Below are 17,032 nucleotides of genomic sequence, written 5' to 3'. Positions count from 1 at the left end.
CTAGAACAGGAAGGGACTGCAGGAGGGCATCCAAGCCAGCCCCTGCAGCAGGACCAAGCACCATCCCTGGTATCTGTTTGCCCCAATCTGGCCTCCTCAAGGATTGAAGTCACAACCCCAGGTTTAGCAGGCCAATGCTCAAACCACTGAGCTATCCCTCCCCTCGGTATGCTTGCATCAGCTCTCTCACTGAGGTCCTGTAAGGACTGAACTCACAAACCTGAGTTTAGCCGGCCAATGCTCAAGCCACTATGACCTCTGTAAACCCTCCTATTTAAAAGAGCCATCCTATTTCTGTTTTAGACATATAGTGTCCTGTCGCTTTCTGTAAACTAAAATAAGACTAAAGAGTGACAGAGAGATGCATTTAAGCCAATAAGTAGAGCATTCAATGTTTCTCCAGAAATCTTCTGGCTTTGATGACTGGTCACTTTCAATATAACTAATTAAAGACGTTATATTTAATACTGTGCAGAACATACACTTCAAATACTTACCCTTTCATTTCTTAGAGCTGATGTAGCTATTTTAGAAACAAATTTTTGTACGGTCATTCATTCCTTTTTGCTGTACTCAGAAAACCCTTTTCCCGTAACCAGTATTAGATTTAACAGGTGCCAGATGTAGCAGAGTTCCCCTACAGCAAGAGCATTCTCTGCGACTTCTCTTCTCACTTCAGAAAACCATCGCAGTCCCGCCCCCGGCGCGTCCTGACCTCCCTACTCTCTATTACCATCATCTCATGTGCGCCCCATTATACGCTCCAGCAGGCACGTCCGGATCCATCCCCGCTAGCACGTTTCCTTGTTGAGTCCACGAACCGCAGAGGCGGAGCAGCCTGGCACTGATGGCTTTAATTCCAACGGAGGGCGGCGGCCATCGTTATTAAGGGCAGACTCTGTCTACCAACGGAGGTCTGCGATTCGATGGCCAGCTCGCTGAGGCTTCAGTCCCATCGAAAGTACTGAGGGCAGCTCCGCCGTCCGCGATGGGATCAGGCGACCATTCTGTTTAAGGGCAAAAATCCACGGGAAAGCGTCACAACATCGCGAGTCGCTCTCGCGAGAGTTGGTATTCAGCCTTTGGAGGGAGTAGGTGATTTGGCTGAGGGTAGGGGGTGCTGGAAGCGGTGCGGCCAGGACTGGAGCATGGGGGTAGGTGAAGAGCTCGGCGCTGTCGGCGCCTGGGGGGCGGTGGGGGCTGTAACACGCTGACTCCATTGCTCCTCCCCTTGGCTTTGCAGAAGTTCGGGCTGCAGCTGAAAGCGACTCTGGAGAATATCACCAACCTCAGGCCGGTGGGAGACGACTTCCGCTGGTATCTGAAGGTAGGTGCGGGGGAGGCGTCCGTGCAGCGCCGTGCGCCGGCTTCCCCCAGCCAGCAAAGCTTGGCTGCAGCGTGCGCGTCAAAGGCCCCTGGCCTTATTTTGTACAGTACGCGCCTGTGGAGCTCGCCAGGGTGCAGGGCAGCAGCTGTGAAAGTGGAAACCGTGGGGAGTGGCTGGCCAATTACAAAAGCAGTTTCTCCGCTCTTGATGTTCACACCTCCACATTAACTGCTGCTAATGGGCCCTGTCCTCCCTGACTGAACAGACCTTGTCAACTCTGGCCCTCCCCTTGACTGAGACTCCCTCCTTTTCATAAGCCTATATTAAATCCTCCTCTGATACCCCCACCACCACCACTCATGCATATGACAAAGTGGGTCTTGGCCCACGAAAGCTTATGCTCCAAAATATGTTAGTCTATAAGGTACTACAGGACTTATCGTTTTGGAAAATGGTTACCAAAATGGGTGTACATATGAAGGGACTGTCAGAGGTCCACTAGTCCAGGGGTGAGCAAAGAGGGGGGCAGGCCCCCTCTGGGGTGTGTGTGTAAAATTTCTTAAGGGGGGATGGAGTACAATTGGCTGCTGTATCATGAAAAATGTTGAAATCTGTTACTGTTTCTTTGTAGGTGTATTCCTGTTTCTATGCTGATAACACTTTTACATTCTGCATACCTATTTTCTTACCCATGCAGAAAGTGTGTTTGTTTGTTTTTTGTATGAACAGAATTTGAATTCAGTTGGCTTGGATTACATTACACAGGTTGTGAGACTGCTAATTGCAGGGACAAAAAGTGGGGCCCAATGTAAAAAGTTTGCTGACTCCTGCTCTAGTCTGAGGCCCCACCGCTGTTGAAACTAGAATAACTTTGAAGAGTCCTGTGGTACCTTAAAGATTAACCAACTGACTTGGCCATCAGCTTTCCTGGGTAAAACTCATATCATCAGGTGGTTTTGCAGATCCAGACTAACCAGGCTATCCCTGAAGCTTAAAATAAGTGTGTAAATTGCTATGGGTTGGGAGTGGAAGGGATTGAGGGAAGGCTGGTGGGAGATGGTCTCTCAGCCCTGTTTGTCACCTTCATTTCAGTGTCAGGCCTGCAGGCAGGGGGAGGGAGGGCATGGGGGCAATTGTCCCAGGGCCCAGGACTCCGAACTGCTACTGCAGCTGGAGTCCTGAGGTCCCATCCCTTTTGGGAATGCCAAACCCCGCCTCCCTGCCCCCTTTACGCAGGGCCCAGGCAAATTGTCAGTTCCCTGTACATGCTTTTGTATCACAGGGCTTTTTTTTTTTTTTGCTTTTTTTTTTGTGTTAAATATAGTATTTTATAAACCACTGCAGAATGGTAATTGCAGGTTTCCAGTACACAGATTATGGGTATCTAATGGAATCCTGCAATGCAAACCACTGTAGAATGGTTTCCATATGGCTAGCATTATGGTATTTCGTTGCCATCCCAGATGTACTTTTTTCAGCTTGTTATATACACAGTGTTAGCAGTTTCATGGCACATTTCAAGCATGATTCATTGTGCCATCTAAATAAAAGATGAATATATTTGAGCCTCAAATTGTGCTGAGGTTTTGTTTTGTTAAATTAAAGTGTTTTTTAGGAGTTGAGTGACTGTCAGCTGTATGTATGTTTACATTAAAAGATCAGTTATGGTGAAGTAAAATCATGGCTGTTTTTCAGTTTAAGTAACATCCATCACTTCTATTGTTCCTGGGCAGCTGTCCATGACTTTTCAAATACAGAAGGGTTAGACTTAAGTCTAAAAATGGTTTGAGCTATTTTACTGATCAGCTTATTAACAGATTTATTCTACGAATGTTTTTCTTTTCCAGATGAAATGTGGGAACTGTGGTGAGATTTCTGAAAAATGGCAGTACTTGCGATTAATGGTAAGTTGCTGAACTCCAATGTGTGCATTAAAAATAAACCCCAAAATCCAGTGCATATGATGTGGAATTCACTATATGAGCTTAAAAGCTGATAAAGTATTGTTTTTATAATGATCTATATTGAGGGAACTGTCAGACTTTATGCTCACAACCTATTTTGAGATCCTTGAATGAAATGTGCTATGAGAATGATGGTGATGTTTACTGTTTTAAGTCTCTTTTTTGAAAAGCATCCCCTCATTAAAGCCCATAAATTTTTCCCCAGCCAAGAAAGTGGATTTGAAGTGCTATTAGAATAGGGTTTTGCCAGCAGAGAATTTCTTCTTGTAGTGGTAAAACAAGTTTTTTAGAAATTTAGATAACCTGAAGGTGGGGTGTGGGAGGAAGAGAAATGAAGATAACTTATGAAATGTAGTGGTATTTGTTTTAGGGCATTTCTGTCGTGCATATCACTACATCTGACTGTCTCATGACAATAACAATTGAAAAATAGAAGTGTCATTCCACTTTACAGATAGGAAATCTGAGGCAGAGAGGTGAAGTGATTTTCCAAAAGTAACACAGGAAGTCTGTGGGCTAATTTGGAATTAGAACCTCAGACTCGCATTCTGAACCATTTTTCTCTGTGCTTGCATGCCCCAGTCCTGCAAGTTGTTGATGTAGGCGTAATAGTAAGCAAGATCAGGGTTCTAGTAGTAGTCACAGGCAGGTTGAAGACTAAATGTCCTATGGAATGGATAGAATGTGTCCGTGTTATCAAGACAGTCTGTGTTATTTAAAATCTTGTTTTATGACACGTTATTTCTTAATAACTCTAGCATTGTGAATTATAAATACTCCTTGTCTTGAAAGAAACCTTTACAATACACACAATTATTTTAGTTTGCCACTGTCCATGTAAAGACTTCTCTATCACTACAGAAGTTTTTGGTTGCTCAATTAGAACGTAGAAAGTTGGCAAAAAGTGATGGCTCCATTTGTAATTTTTTTAGGATAGTGCTCCTCTTAAGGGAGGAAGAGGGAGTGCCACTATGGTGCAGAAATGCAAGCTGTGCTCCAGAGAGAATTCCATAGGTACGGCCTTTTACACGATTTAAGGGATGCTGGCAACTTGTTTTTGATTTTTGGGCTGTGGTTTTTTGTTTTTGTTTTGTACATTACTTTAAAAAACAAAACAAAAATATTCTGAAAGAGCACCTATTTAAATAGAACGGACTGAATTTCTATTGTAAGTTGCTTTGTAACAGTGTTTATAAGGGTTTACTTTCCCCTGCTTGCTTGTGCTTGTCTTAAAATAGTATGTTTGTGAGTGAGACAGGAAATGCAACTGACAATCAACATGAGAACAAGACTGACTACACAAATATGAAAAATGTATAAAAACCAAAACACAAAAGCAGTCCAGTAGCACTTAAAAGACGAACAAAAACTGCTTTTTCGTTTTGATAGTATGTAGACTAGCACAACTATCTCTCTGTTGCTGTATAAAAACTAGTACAACAATAACAACAATTTTTCCTTACCTTGTTTTAGCACCTATCATTACTAATAGTAAGTTCAAGTTTTTCCAACAGAAACATGATTCTGAAGTTAATGGTATCCCTTTTTAAACTACATGCTTCTCTTCTATGAAGTTATTTAGAAACAAATTACTGTGCTTTGTAGCACTAAGTTTGAGTGTACACTTAAAATGTCAATGTCAACCCTTTGGGGGCCAAAAGGAGATGCCAGTTATTTTTGTGAAAAGGATAAAAAGAACAGCTATAGCCAAGGATTTCCTGGATAACTTCTGTACTTGCTAGCATTTATTCTTTTAGTTATCAAACTGTTTGTTACTAACCTAGGGATTCACAGAGTGCAGAAGATGATCTGTCGAATCAGTATCTGACCAGTGTTGGATGAGTCTTAAGGAAACGCCTCCCTGGTATCCATACATAAGCAGCATCATACTATGGCTCTGTCTAAACTAGCCCCCAGCTTCGAAGGGGGCATGGTAATTAGGGTGTTGGGAGATTACTAAAGAAGTACTGTGGTGCATATGCAGCACTTCATTGGGCTAAATCTCCCCCGTGGCAACTTTGAAGTGTGAAACTTCAAAGTGCCGGCTTGCGTGTAGCTGCAGGTACTTCCAAGTCCCTTTACTCCTTGCAAGCCAGCACTTTGAAGTTGCCACAGGGGAGATTTAGCCTAATGAAGTGCTGCATATACACCGCAGCACTTCTTTAGTAATCTCCCAACACCCTAATTACCATGCCCCCTTCGAAGTTGGGGGCTAGTCAAGACATAGCCTCTGGGAAGGAGAGGGTTTTTTGTTCTTTTCCCCCACCCTGCAGCTGGTGATCATCTACACTGAGGGTTCTCAAGCTTCATTCTGCTGTGACTCCCTTCTTACAACAGAAATTAGTTCATGATCTCAGGATGGGGGACTGAAGCCTGAATCTGCCCAAGCTCTACTTTCCTGGGTGGGTAAAAGCTAAGTCTGAGCCCTGCTGCAATGGGTGACAGGGCCAAAGCTGAATCTCAAGGGCTTCGGTCCCAGGCAGATGGCCTCAGTCCTTCTGTCCATGACTGAGACCTCAGGCTTTCACTTCAGCTCTGGGCCCTAGCAAGTCTAAGCCAGTCTGGGTGACACAGTGCAAAGGTGATTGTGATCCAGGGTTAGAGAACCAGTGATCTACACCTTAACATTCATTGTCTCTTAATCACTTATCTTCCGCTAGACTAATCATGAGAGCCTTGAAGTTGCACAAGTACACTTATTGACTTCAGTGGAACTACTTTTTATCAGTAAAGTTTGCAGGAGTGGACTCCCAAAAATATAAAAAGCTATCTGATATTTGCAAAATTGATAGCATCCATGCAAGTGACTGTGGTCAATATATTGGAAGTTAGTTTCATCCAAGGTACTGTTTGCATTGGCCTGGTTCTTGGGATCTTCCTACAAAGTACTGCCCAACTACACAGTCAGCCCAGATTAGATTTGTTTTCTCTAGATGGAGCTGTGATGTTGTAAAGCTATATCTGTGTTACTGAAGTGCTTACATAAAGGAAAAGGGAAATCAGTATTTAAAATGTGTCTTACAGGCAAGGCCCTCCTACAGAATAAATAAAACAATGACAAGCTAGTTAAAAATACTGGAATGTATTTACAAGGTCTGTGCTGCCTGATGCAGTGATTAACTCCTGTATATACAGATTTGGGGGATAGAAACAAAAAATGAAATGTTGTTGGCTGAATCCTGTAAGTAATTTGAACTCAAACCTTGGTTGACTTTGAGAGATTTGTATGGTTGGAACCTTAAAATCATGTTGTAAGTATGTATTGTGTCCTCTTCTTTAAGAGGAAAATAAAACAGGAGATAAACTTGGTGGCATTGGGAAAAACAAGGGTATAGATTTTGTTGGACAAACTAGAAATAGTGGCCTTTTTTTTTTTTTTTTAAATGAAGTAGTAGTTTTTGGAGTGAAGGATGATAAATTTGAGTTTTATTGTTCTTTCCCCGCTTTTTATAGATATATTAAGAGACACAATCAAGCCCTATAATGTAAGTTGTTTTCTTTTTTCTGTATGATACAGCTGATAAGTGAAATAAGCATCAGTAATGTAATAATAATGTAATCAGTAATAAGCATCAGTTTATTAAAAGGCTTCCCAATTTTTGTTATCGTATTCCTCCCAGAAGTACAGAGGAAAAACACCCAGGTATCTCCTGACAGGAACACACAACACAGCAAATGGGATGCTGTAAAAGTGAAGCTGTGCATTTGTGAAAGTATATCTTTTTATAATGTGGACAGTGACAATCAATTCATATCTCACTTTGCTCCTTCTGCTTCAGACTCAAATATCAAATCATCTATCTGTTAAATATTTCACCATCAATATCAGGCACATCAGTCACATTTTAAGTAAATATATAGTTTTACCCTGGTCTCAGGGAGCCTACCTTTGAAGGGCTAAGAAACTTGCTTAGACCAGTCTCTTAGCTAACTTTTATCAGCCTTTTATAACAATTCAAAAAATTTTGGTCAAAGTTTGGCTATCTTGCTTCTAAAACATTTTTATGTTTATGTGTGGACTGTTAATTCCCTTCAATTACCTAAAAACTCAGTGCTATTCTGACTTGTTACTAGGCTGAAGACAGTGAGAAGTTTAAGACAATAGTGGAGTTTGAGTGCCGCGGTCTTGAGCCAGTTGACTTTCAACCACAGGCAAGTTCTCAATAACGATCTATTTGATGGCTCTTAGGTGCCTTTCTGTTGAACTCTACAATGATATAGCACACTCTTTTCAAAACTGCACTGTTCATTTTGGAATGCACTGTGACTCTCCAATAATATCCCCATTCTGCAGTTGTCTCTTACCTCATTCTACTCCCCTAATTAAAGTCACTCTCTCTTTGGATCCCCCCTCCCCCCGAAGTACCTTGTAAGTTCTAGAAAACTGAAGATCTGAAGTCATTTGATGGTTCTTTAGAGTAGGGCAACATGAGGAAGTGAGGAGTCTTTAAATATTTTGGATTGTCTAATTAAGGATCACTGATGGGAAGAAGAGATCTGGGTTGGTTATCATACAAATTAGAGTTAATAAGCCTGAATTTGGACAGTGTTCAGAATTTGACTGCTGAGTTCAGCCATCTCTACAAATGGAGTCATGTATTCTTAAAATGAAATTGAAAGGCAGAGCAGGGCTTACTGAAGGCATCCGTAATCTCTGTTGCAAAACAAAGGTGAAGGTACTGAGTGAGTCTCTCTACTGTAAACTAAGACAGCTAAGCATAAGTGCAGTAAGAAGGGGTGCTGCAGCAGAGCCGGTTTGCGCCTGGCTTCCCATTGCCAGTTCCTCCAGCCTTGGGATCTGACCTTCAGGAAGGCCCCATGGGGTCCTGACAGCCCTGCCACGAGCACCTGACTGGTCTCCCAGGGTCCCACCACCAGTACTGACAGTGTTCTAGTTTCCAGACTGCATATACTGGATGCCATTTGCAGCAATTGAGTCCAGTCTGTCCATTCCGGGACTCAATCTCAACAGGTCTAAAGGGAGAGAGAAGTGCAGCTCAGCACCTCTGATCCTAAAACTAGTTCCAGAGCCACTGCAGCTAAGAGACTTTCCAAGAGGATAGCTAGGGCCTCTGCCTGGAGGCAGTGAGACTTGGTGACTGGTTTGTTCAGCCCTTCTATGCCTCTTGTCTGGCAATTTGTTCTGTGTCCAGGCTGTTCAGTTGGGCCAGGGATGCCCAAGGAAGCAGCTGGAACAAGTCTGCTTGGTGTCTTGGTGAGATGATGTGGTTCTGGTCTTTGGAGCATTAGTTGGCCCAGCCGTTTGAAATCTGACTGGCTAAATGCTCCTGATAGTGAGAGGCAAAGCTGAGCTAAGCAGACACATTTGGGTAATAAGTCACTGGCTAGCAATACTGAGTCACAAACTAAGGCAACTTAACTGTAGAATTTCAAAGGGAGCTAATGAGTGAGATTTCCTTCCATGTTCAGCTCTCTATGCCATTTCAAGACAGCCAGCTGTGCAGTGGTGATGACCTGCAACATATGTCATGTTTTCTTTCCTGCCTGAAGCCAGAAGAGACTTACTTGCACAAAGTGCAAATTGGTGGCTATATTGGGGCGGGGGGGAACCTCTTGAACTGGAAGGGCAAATGGAACTACTACTGAGAATCAGAGAAGTTGAGGAATTATTAGATGGAGATTTGGGAAATGAGTACCCCAAGTTCTAGGAAGAAAAGCAGACCACCAAGGAATTGGAGAATTAAGCTGCCAAGCCTCTTTTCCAATTTCTAAGAGGCAAGGTGGCCCTGGGAGACCGATGAGGATGGATAGGCACTGGCCCCCACAGAGAAATGGACTTGGAGAAATTGCACACAACTAGAAGTTTCAACTCATAAGCTGGTCCTGGATATGGAAACTGTGGAAGATCTCTGAAGATCCACTTAGTCTAGAGGAACATGGGGATGGAAGGCAAAAACCTGTGGATGGCATCTGAACACATTCGTATAAGAAAATTATGATTTCTCACAAAGAGGTCTCCAAACAGCCAAGCGAGACAGATGATTTTTCTTGGGAGTTCAATACTCAGAAGCCTAGAAAAAACATTGTGCAAGGGCAGACAATGGCACAGCACACTGTTTTCCAAGAACCAAGACATCAGTTATCCACTCATGGTTCACTATCAAGTTCTAATGATTCTGTGATATGGGTGTTGCAGTGAAAATAACTTCCGGGAACTTGGAAGCATGCTGGAAAAAAAGTGTTGGTGAGCTAAGTGGTGGAGGGCAAAAGGGCAGCATGCCATCAAGAATAGCATTACTTGTTTCCAAGTCACTGGCTGTAAATGATCTTAAATGCTTTGTGGATTAGTCTCCTAAGAGGTAGAGCCCACCCTATTCTTCCACAGACCACCAAATCACAGGGAGTAACCAGCTTCTTAATCACCTACCTGATATGCACAGGAAGAAAAACTTTGTGCTTGTAGGGACTTCAGTTTGAGTGACATGCTAGAAATCTCATGTTGCCAGTTCTAAAACCTCCTTGGGCTTTCCTTGTAGTATTTTTCTAACTCCAAGTACTGCATTCTATACAGGGGAATTTAATGTAAGACCTCATGATGACAAAGGTAATGAGTACAGGTGATCATGCCTTGATCACATTTATAACTTGCAAACAGAATAAAGTGCAAACCAGTATATAGAAATAAGTGTCCTTTACAAGGGTAAATTTTAACACAGCTAAAAACAATTGTGAGCCATGCTGCCTTGGAGAAAAGTGTGAATGATCATTGGGAACTTACCAGATTTCTAAAAAGCCAGAGTACCACAAATGAGGGAGGCTGTCACACCGTTTAAAATCAAAACAAAAAAGCAGTAAAGTAGCACTTTAAAGACTAACAAAATAATTTATTAGGTGAGCTTTCGTGAGACAGACTCACTTCTTCAGACCATAGCCATACCAGAATAGACTCAATATTTAAGGCATAGAGAACCAAAACCAGAAATCAAGGTTGACAAATCAGAAAAAAATTACAAAGGTGAGCAAATCAGAGAGCAGAGGGGCGGGATTCTCTATGCCTTAAATATTGAGTCTGTTCTGGTCTGGCTATGTTCTGAAGAAGTGGGTCTGTCCCACGAAAGCTCACCTAATAAATTATTTTGTTAATCTTTAAAGTGCTACTTTACTACTTTTTTGTTTTGATTGTATATAGACTAGCACAACTCCGTCTCTGTTACTAATCAACATGCAAGGCACTACATTTTAAAATCGGATCTGGTTTACTGGGAACATAAAAGGAACCATAGAAAAATAATATTTAATGAATAGAGAGGAATATGATAGTATCGAATAAAAAGCAGAAGCTAGGAATTGGAGATGATAAGGGAAGAAAAGTGGCACAACGCGAAAACTTTAGGTAGGTCAGTGAAGGAAAATAAAGAGTATATTAGACACAAAAAGAATACCAACAATGACATTGGTCCCTTACTAGATGGAGAGTAGAGTTAACTGTAAACACAAAGACAAGTAATTCAATATTTCTGTTCTGTAGTTGGGCAGAGGGGGAGGGAAAGATGATGGAATATGATAACTTCCCTTTCCAGCAGTATCTTAGGAGGGGGTGAAATAACAGCTACTAAAATTAAACTTTTTAAAACAGCAGATAAGGTGGCCCATAATTTTAAGAGAGTAGGCTAACGAGCTTGTGGGACTGTTAATATTGATTATCAGTAAGTTGTGGAACAGTGGGGAAGATCCAGAGGACTGGAAGAAAGAATGTACCAACCTTTAATAAAGGTAAATGGAATGATCTGAGTAACTTACGGGCCTACAATCTGACATGGTTCTTGGGTAAGCTAATAAAGCAGCTGATGCAGCACTCAGTAAAAATTAAAGAAGGGTAATAAAGCTAACGGCAATTAACATGAGTTTATGGAAAAACAGATTCTGTCAAGCTAATTTTTTTAAAATGAGATTACAGGCTTGGTTGATAATGGTACTGGTGTTGATGAGTAATACTTAGGACTCCTATAAATTACTTGACTTGGTACCCTCCGCAACATTTTTAGAACTAGAACAGAAAAGTAACATTACACATATTAAATGGATTAAAAACCAACTAAATGATAGGTCTCACAACAATTGTACATGTGAAATCATGACTGAGTAGGTGTTTCTAGTGGGCCACCTGGGGTTGGTTCCCAGCCCTATGTAATTTAACATTTTTCAGTGACTTGGAAGAAAACAAAATCAGCACTGATAAAGTCTGCAGACAACTCAAAAGTTGTGGGAGAGCGAGGGAGAAGAGTGGTAAACAATGAAGACAGATCACTAATAAGAGTGATCTGAATCACCTGGCAAGTTGGGCACAAGCAAACAATATACTTTTTTAGCATGGGTAAATGTTATACCTGAAAACAAAAAATGTAGGCCATATTTACCAGAGGGGGAACTCTATCCTGGGAAGCAGTGAGTCTGAAAAAGACTGGGGATCCTGGTGGATAATCAGTGTGACAGAAAGATCTGGTGCATGAATAAAGAATCAGGAAACATGCCTTATACTTAGTCTCCAAGAGCTCAATCTGTTTATCTTGACCTTGGCTGTTAGGTCAAGTCACCCCTTAACCTGTATCCATGGGAAATAAATATTTGATGATTGGCTCTTCAGTTTGAAGAGAGAGGCACAACACATTCCAAAATTTGGAATATGAAGCTAGATAAATTCAGACCGGAAACAGAGGATAAAAGTTGTGGTGATTAACGGCTTGGGAAAATTTGAAGAGGGTGGTGGGGGATCTTTCCCTAATTCGTCCCTTTTAAAATCACAATTGTGTTGTTTTCTAAAATACATGCGCTGTGAATAGTGTTGGGGGAAGTCTGATATCCTGTATTATACAAGAGGTCAAAATAGATGATCATAATGGTCCCTTTGGAATCTAGAGCTCTTCTGCTGAGAGCTATTGGTTTGCTTGTGTCCGATCATGGTCTACATAAGCTAACTCCTTGCTCTATTTAACCTATTATTCCAGTAGGATTAGGAGTAAATTGCGTAGACTGACAAATAAAATCTGGGCTTTATCCTTCCTGCAGACTGTTGTGACGTACTGAATTTATTATTAAAGTTTTCCTGTTTCTATGCACAATTAAGCATATCTAAAGTGGACTACTGTGGTGTACGTTGTGACTATACTTTTTTTTTTTCTTGAAGCCCATTCATCTAGGCGACTAACTGGCCAGTTGATTGTTCCTGTTGGCATTATAACTGGAACTATAAATTTATTTCTATGTTAAAATCTGACAAGCCAATGAGTACGTAGGATGCATGTTTACATGTCTGCATGCCCCTTAGCTGTCACTCATTCCCAGCATTGCCAAGGGAGAGGAGGCTATAATTAGATACCAGCACAGATACAAAATTTGCATCCACCTCCACACACCAAATGATCTGTTGATGTCCACATCCCTGGGTGTGGCTACCTGCGGATATAAGGTGGATATTCACAAATTTGCAGGGTTCTAGATGAAAAATTTGTATCTGCATCCATATTCATATTTGCAAAAATGATACCAGTGTATCTCCAAAGCATGCAAGGACTTTGGGCTCTCCATCAGCCTCAAGAAGACAAATGTACTTGCTCAGGACGTTGCTGTTTCTCCATCAATCAGCATTGACAACTATACGTTAGAGGTCATCCACGAGTTCGTTTACCTCAGGTCCACCATCACTGACACCCTGTCCTTGGAGACTGAGCTAAATAGGAGGATCGGTAAAGTAGCCACAACTCTGTCCAGACTCAGCGAGAGAGTGTGGAATAACAAGCAGCTGTACGCTCACACCAAAATGCAAGTCTACAGAGCCTGCATCCTCAGCACCCTCCTTTACGGCAGCAAGACTTGGACCCTGTACGCCCGCCAGGAAAAGAGGCTGAACGTCTTCTACTTGCGTTGCCTCAGGCGCATCCTTGGAATATCGTGGAAGGACGGTGTGTCCAACGCTACCGTCCTTGAGCAAGCTGGAATCCAAACTATGCACACCCTCCTCAGGCAGCGGCGGCTCCGTGGGCTTGGCCACGTTCACAGGATGAATGATGGAAGGATCCCAAAAGACATCCTGTATGGCGAGCTAGCCTCTGGCAAAAGACCTCCCGGACACCCCCAGCTGTACTACAAAGATGTTTGCAAGAGGGACCTCAGGGAAGTAGACATCAAGTCAGACAGCTGGGAGGAGTTGGCAGATGATCGCAGCAGATGGAGGCAGGACCTATACAAGGGCCTTCAGAAGGGTGAGGTGAGGATCAGACAGCTAGCAAAGGAGAAGCGAGCCCACAGAAAGCACAGCAAGGACCTGCCAGACACCCATTACATATGCAGCAAGGACTGTCACTCTCATGTGGGTCTTCACAGTCACAGCCGACACTGCAAATGAGGATGCCAAATGGAACTACGAAGGGCGCGATCCATAGTCTACATAGACTGAAGGATGCTACTACTACCCGTGTACACACCCACAGATGTGGATATGCATGGATTTGTAGGGCTCTAGTTATAATAGCTCTTATTGTAATAGCCTTCTGTATGGTGGCCTCCATCCCCTCCCTCCACCTGCAGAAGTATGATCAGTCAGCTGAAAAACAGATGCATCTTTACAAAATTTCTTTTTACCCAACTGTAGCTCCCTTGCAGTGTGTCAGAAATGACACTTTATAGTGGTAAGCAGAATAACTACAGGGGGATTGCAATGTTGGAAAGTGAGGTGATAAGAATTCCTGATTTTTTTCCCCCGTTAGGTGTGTTCTAAGCTTCAGTTACTGTTGTTCCTTAGCTGGTCAGCAGAGGGCAGACAAATCACTTTGTTAGCTCCATTTAGCAGAGATTAGAGTATCCAGTTGATGCTACAAACAGTAAGAATGCAAGCCCTGCTGGAATCACAGTAGCCTGTCACACGGAGATCCATGGAACGTTAAACCATTGAACAAGGCGGGAGTGCTGGTTCTGCATCCTCTCCACTTTCATTCTTTGCTCTGCCGCAGTTCTGTATTGTGGTGGGTGAAGATGCATCTTCCTTCCTCCATTCACATGGACTTATGATTCCACTCATGTAAAGAATGTATATGATGTCTGATGTAAATGTGCAACTCCCATTGACATTCGTTGTGTGTTATGGGATGTGTATGACTAAATCCCTTATGTCTTCACAGACCCCAAAACGCTTTAAAGTTTGTGGCCAGAAAGCATGTTCCTTGTACACTCAAACTTCTCATAGAAACTAGTGGGGATTACATCTACAAAGAACGCAGGCCAGGTTCCAAGTTTCCACAACCAGGAAAGAGTTCCCTGTTTAATATAGCCAATTTTTTGTTCTTTTTATCTTTAACCAAGTTAACAAGGGGGAGGGGAGTAGCCAGCGATTTTCCCAGCTTGGTCAGGCAGCCAATGTGCTCTAAACAGCTAGATGGTGGGTGGGACCCTGCTGCCCCCCTGCCCCAACCCCAAATTCTGGTACAGAGAGTGCTGCTGCCAATCCATCAACATGGCATAGCCTGGGGTTGCCACCTCCCTGCTCTACAGCAGCTCCAACATGTACGAGGTGGTGATGCAGGTGAGCCCTGGAGTCTTCCTGTCTGAATCCCATATGCCTTTCTCCCTTTCAAGGTACCTCCCATGTGCCCTTACCCCTTTAGCACACCCCTTGAGTCCTCTGCATGGCCTCCTGGGGTCCTATCCCAGGCACCTCTCCCCTTTTGGGACAACCCATGGAGCCCCTAGCAGCCTCTTCTCAAGTGCCCTCCCCATCGTATTCTCTCCTGTGGTCATCCCTCAGCTTGGGCGGGCCCTGCTAATTGAAGGGACAAAATGTGGGGCCTGATCACCCTTGCTCATCCTTGGTGTAATGTATTTGTTGCTTACAGACATACACGTAGAAACCTGTGATGCCACAGAAATTTTGGGTACATTCTGCAAAACTGATGTTTCTTTGCTTTCCCATGTTACTCATATAGTTTTGGTAATGTTCCTGTGGCAACAGGATACACCCAAACTCTACAGCTCCTTGATTCCTTTGGAATCAAACATATAAAACTTGAGCATTTTAATTACATGAACAGTCAGGCTTAAACTCTCCTTGCTTATTAAACAGAGGGCCATACCATCTATTGATACCATAGGTTGGCTAATAATTTGGCCCTTCTTTATACCCACTTGTAAGAAAACTGGCTTCACTACAATAAATACTTAAACTGCATAACCATGTCTGAACTATTTCAAACATATTTGGACTTGTTACAACTCATAACTAAGAGTGTATTTTAATTCTGCTTTTTATAGGCTGGGTTTGCAGCTGAAGGTGCAGAGTCTGGCACGCCTTTTAATGAAATAAGCTTGCTGGAAAAGGTAAAACTTTTTCCCTCAGTTTCCCTATCTCCAGAAGTCAGTCACCCATTTAAAAGGATAGCCTTATGTTCCTTTGAATGGTGTGAGTGCACATATCCAAAGTGGAGAAGAAACCTTCACTCATGAATGCTCAGTATTAGCATCCACCTGAGGGCCCTTATCCGAAAGTGTCTAATCACAAACATGTTAAATATTTTGAATGGGCAAAATATAATTGCAGCTTGCTCATTAAAAATGCTAGCTGGGACCCCATAATCCATAGAGTCTTGATCAACTGGGAAATCTTTATTCTGGGGGCACTGGATTTCTTTTGGTCTGGAAGTATTAAGGCAGGTCCTGATTTTTTCCAGGTGCTGAATAGTGATGTGCAGGCTCCCTTTAAGCTTAGAATAAAGCTCTTTGGGCTTGTGTACACAGAGGCTTAGGGCACAGCCAGGCTACACCCTGCTACTGCACACTAAAAATTCTGTAGCAAATTTTGATTTACTGTTGTTTCAAATACCACAATGTCTCCTTATAGACAGGCCCACAGATGCTGTGGATGTTTATGGGCCACGGGCAGGAATCTCGAGTACAGTGCCTGTCTTTGGAATTTCACATGACAGGAAGATATGCTTGTCTGACTCACCAGATGGGGTATTGCAGATTAATCCTTTCACCCACCAAGACTGGTGGCTTTGTTACAGGCTACAGTCTGCGGAGACAGAAAATCTAATTCCTGAAGCTAAAAATACTAAGAAGCGTGAAGCTAATTGGTTGAAAACAAAAAAGCAGTCCAGTAGCACTTTAAAAACTAACAAAATAATTTATCAGGTGAGCTTTCATGGGACAGACCCACTTCTTCAGATCATAGCCATACCAGAACAGACTCAATATATAAGGCACAGAGAACCAAAAATAGTAATCAAGGTTGACATGGTGTTTACTTCTGTTAGATGTAGAACTGGACAGGTTGAGGGCATGAACTCTTCCTGCAGAAATTTGGAACTGTGATGGTACTTGATTTTAAATACTAACCCCCTTCTCTTTTAAGTTAATGCTGTAAAATTTGAATTCCTACAGGACTGGAATGACTACGATGAAAAAATAAAGGAGTCTGTTGGAATCTATGAAGTTACCCATAAGTTTCTAAAATGTTAATCACTTTTCATAAAATCTTGACATCTTGGCTAAGTATTGGGCTGTAGCTATTACAGAAGTTCTGCTGGAGTGACTTTCTGCATGGCTGTACTTCAACAATCAACTGAGTTGTACTTGCTGTCCCCAAACTCATTAATAAAGCCATTTTCTACGAGTCTGCTTGTGTTCAAGTAGTTCACTCACATGAACTCAGTACAGCCAAATCTAACAGTGGAAGGCCTTCCTGTACTTCTTGTTTGACACATTGGCCCTTTTGGAGACAGATTTAACAAAC

At 42.5% G+C, this 17,032-nt stretch overlaps 1 protein-coding gene across 1 annotated transcript; it reads left to right on the top strand.

The window, feature by feature from the left end:
* Positions 1 to 1,051: 1,051 nt before the first annotated feature.
* CZIB (CXXC motif containing zinc binding protein) lies at positions 1,052 to 16,912 on the top strand. Its single transcript, XM_075002893.1, has 8 exons — positions 1,052 to 1,154; positions 1,244 to 1,327; positions 3,175 to 3,231; positions 4,224 to 4,305; positions 6,745 to 6,776; positions 7,366 to 7,443; positions 15,553 to 15,618; positions 16,681 to 16,912. Exons 1-8 carry the CDS (start codon positions 1,149 to 1,151, stop codon positions 16,756 to 16,758), a joined length of 483 nt encoding a protein of 160 aa, XP_074858994.1. The 5' UTR covers positions 1,052 to 1,148; the 3' UTR covers positions 16,759 to 16,912.
* The last annotated feature ends 120 nt before the right edge of the window (positions 16,913 to 17,032 follow it).

Source organism: Carettochelys insculpta, chromosome 9 (genome assembly GCF_033958435.1).
Source record: "Carettochelys insculpta isolate YL-2023 chromosome 9, ASM3395843v1, whole genome shotgun sequence".
In the NCBI taxonomy this organism is placed as follows: domain Eukaryota; kingdom Metazoa; phylum Chordata; order Testudines; family Carettochelyidae; genus Carettochelys; species Carettochelys insculpta.
This window is presented reverse-complemented; position numbering and strand designations above follow the sequence as displayed.

What these genes read in the sequence shown, in the direction of transcription:
- CZIB (XM_075002893.1), top strand. An exon ending in CTCCAGAGAGAATTCCATAG is followed by an intron (nt 4,306 to 6,744) that starts GTACGGCCTTTT and finishes CGCTTTTTATAG; the next exon opens with ATATATTAAGAGACACAATC. An exon ending in ACACAATCAAGCCCTATAAT is followed by an intron (nt 6,777 to 7,365) that starts GTAAGTTGTTTT and finishes ACTTGTTACTAG; the next exon opens with GCTGAAGACAGTGAGAAGTT.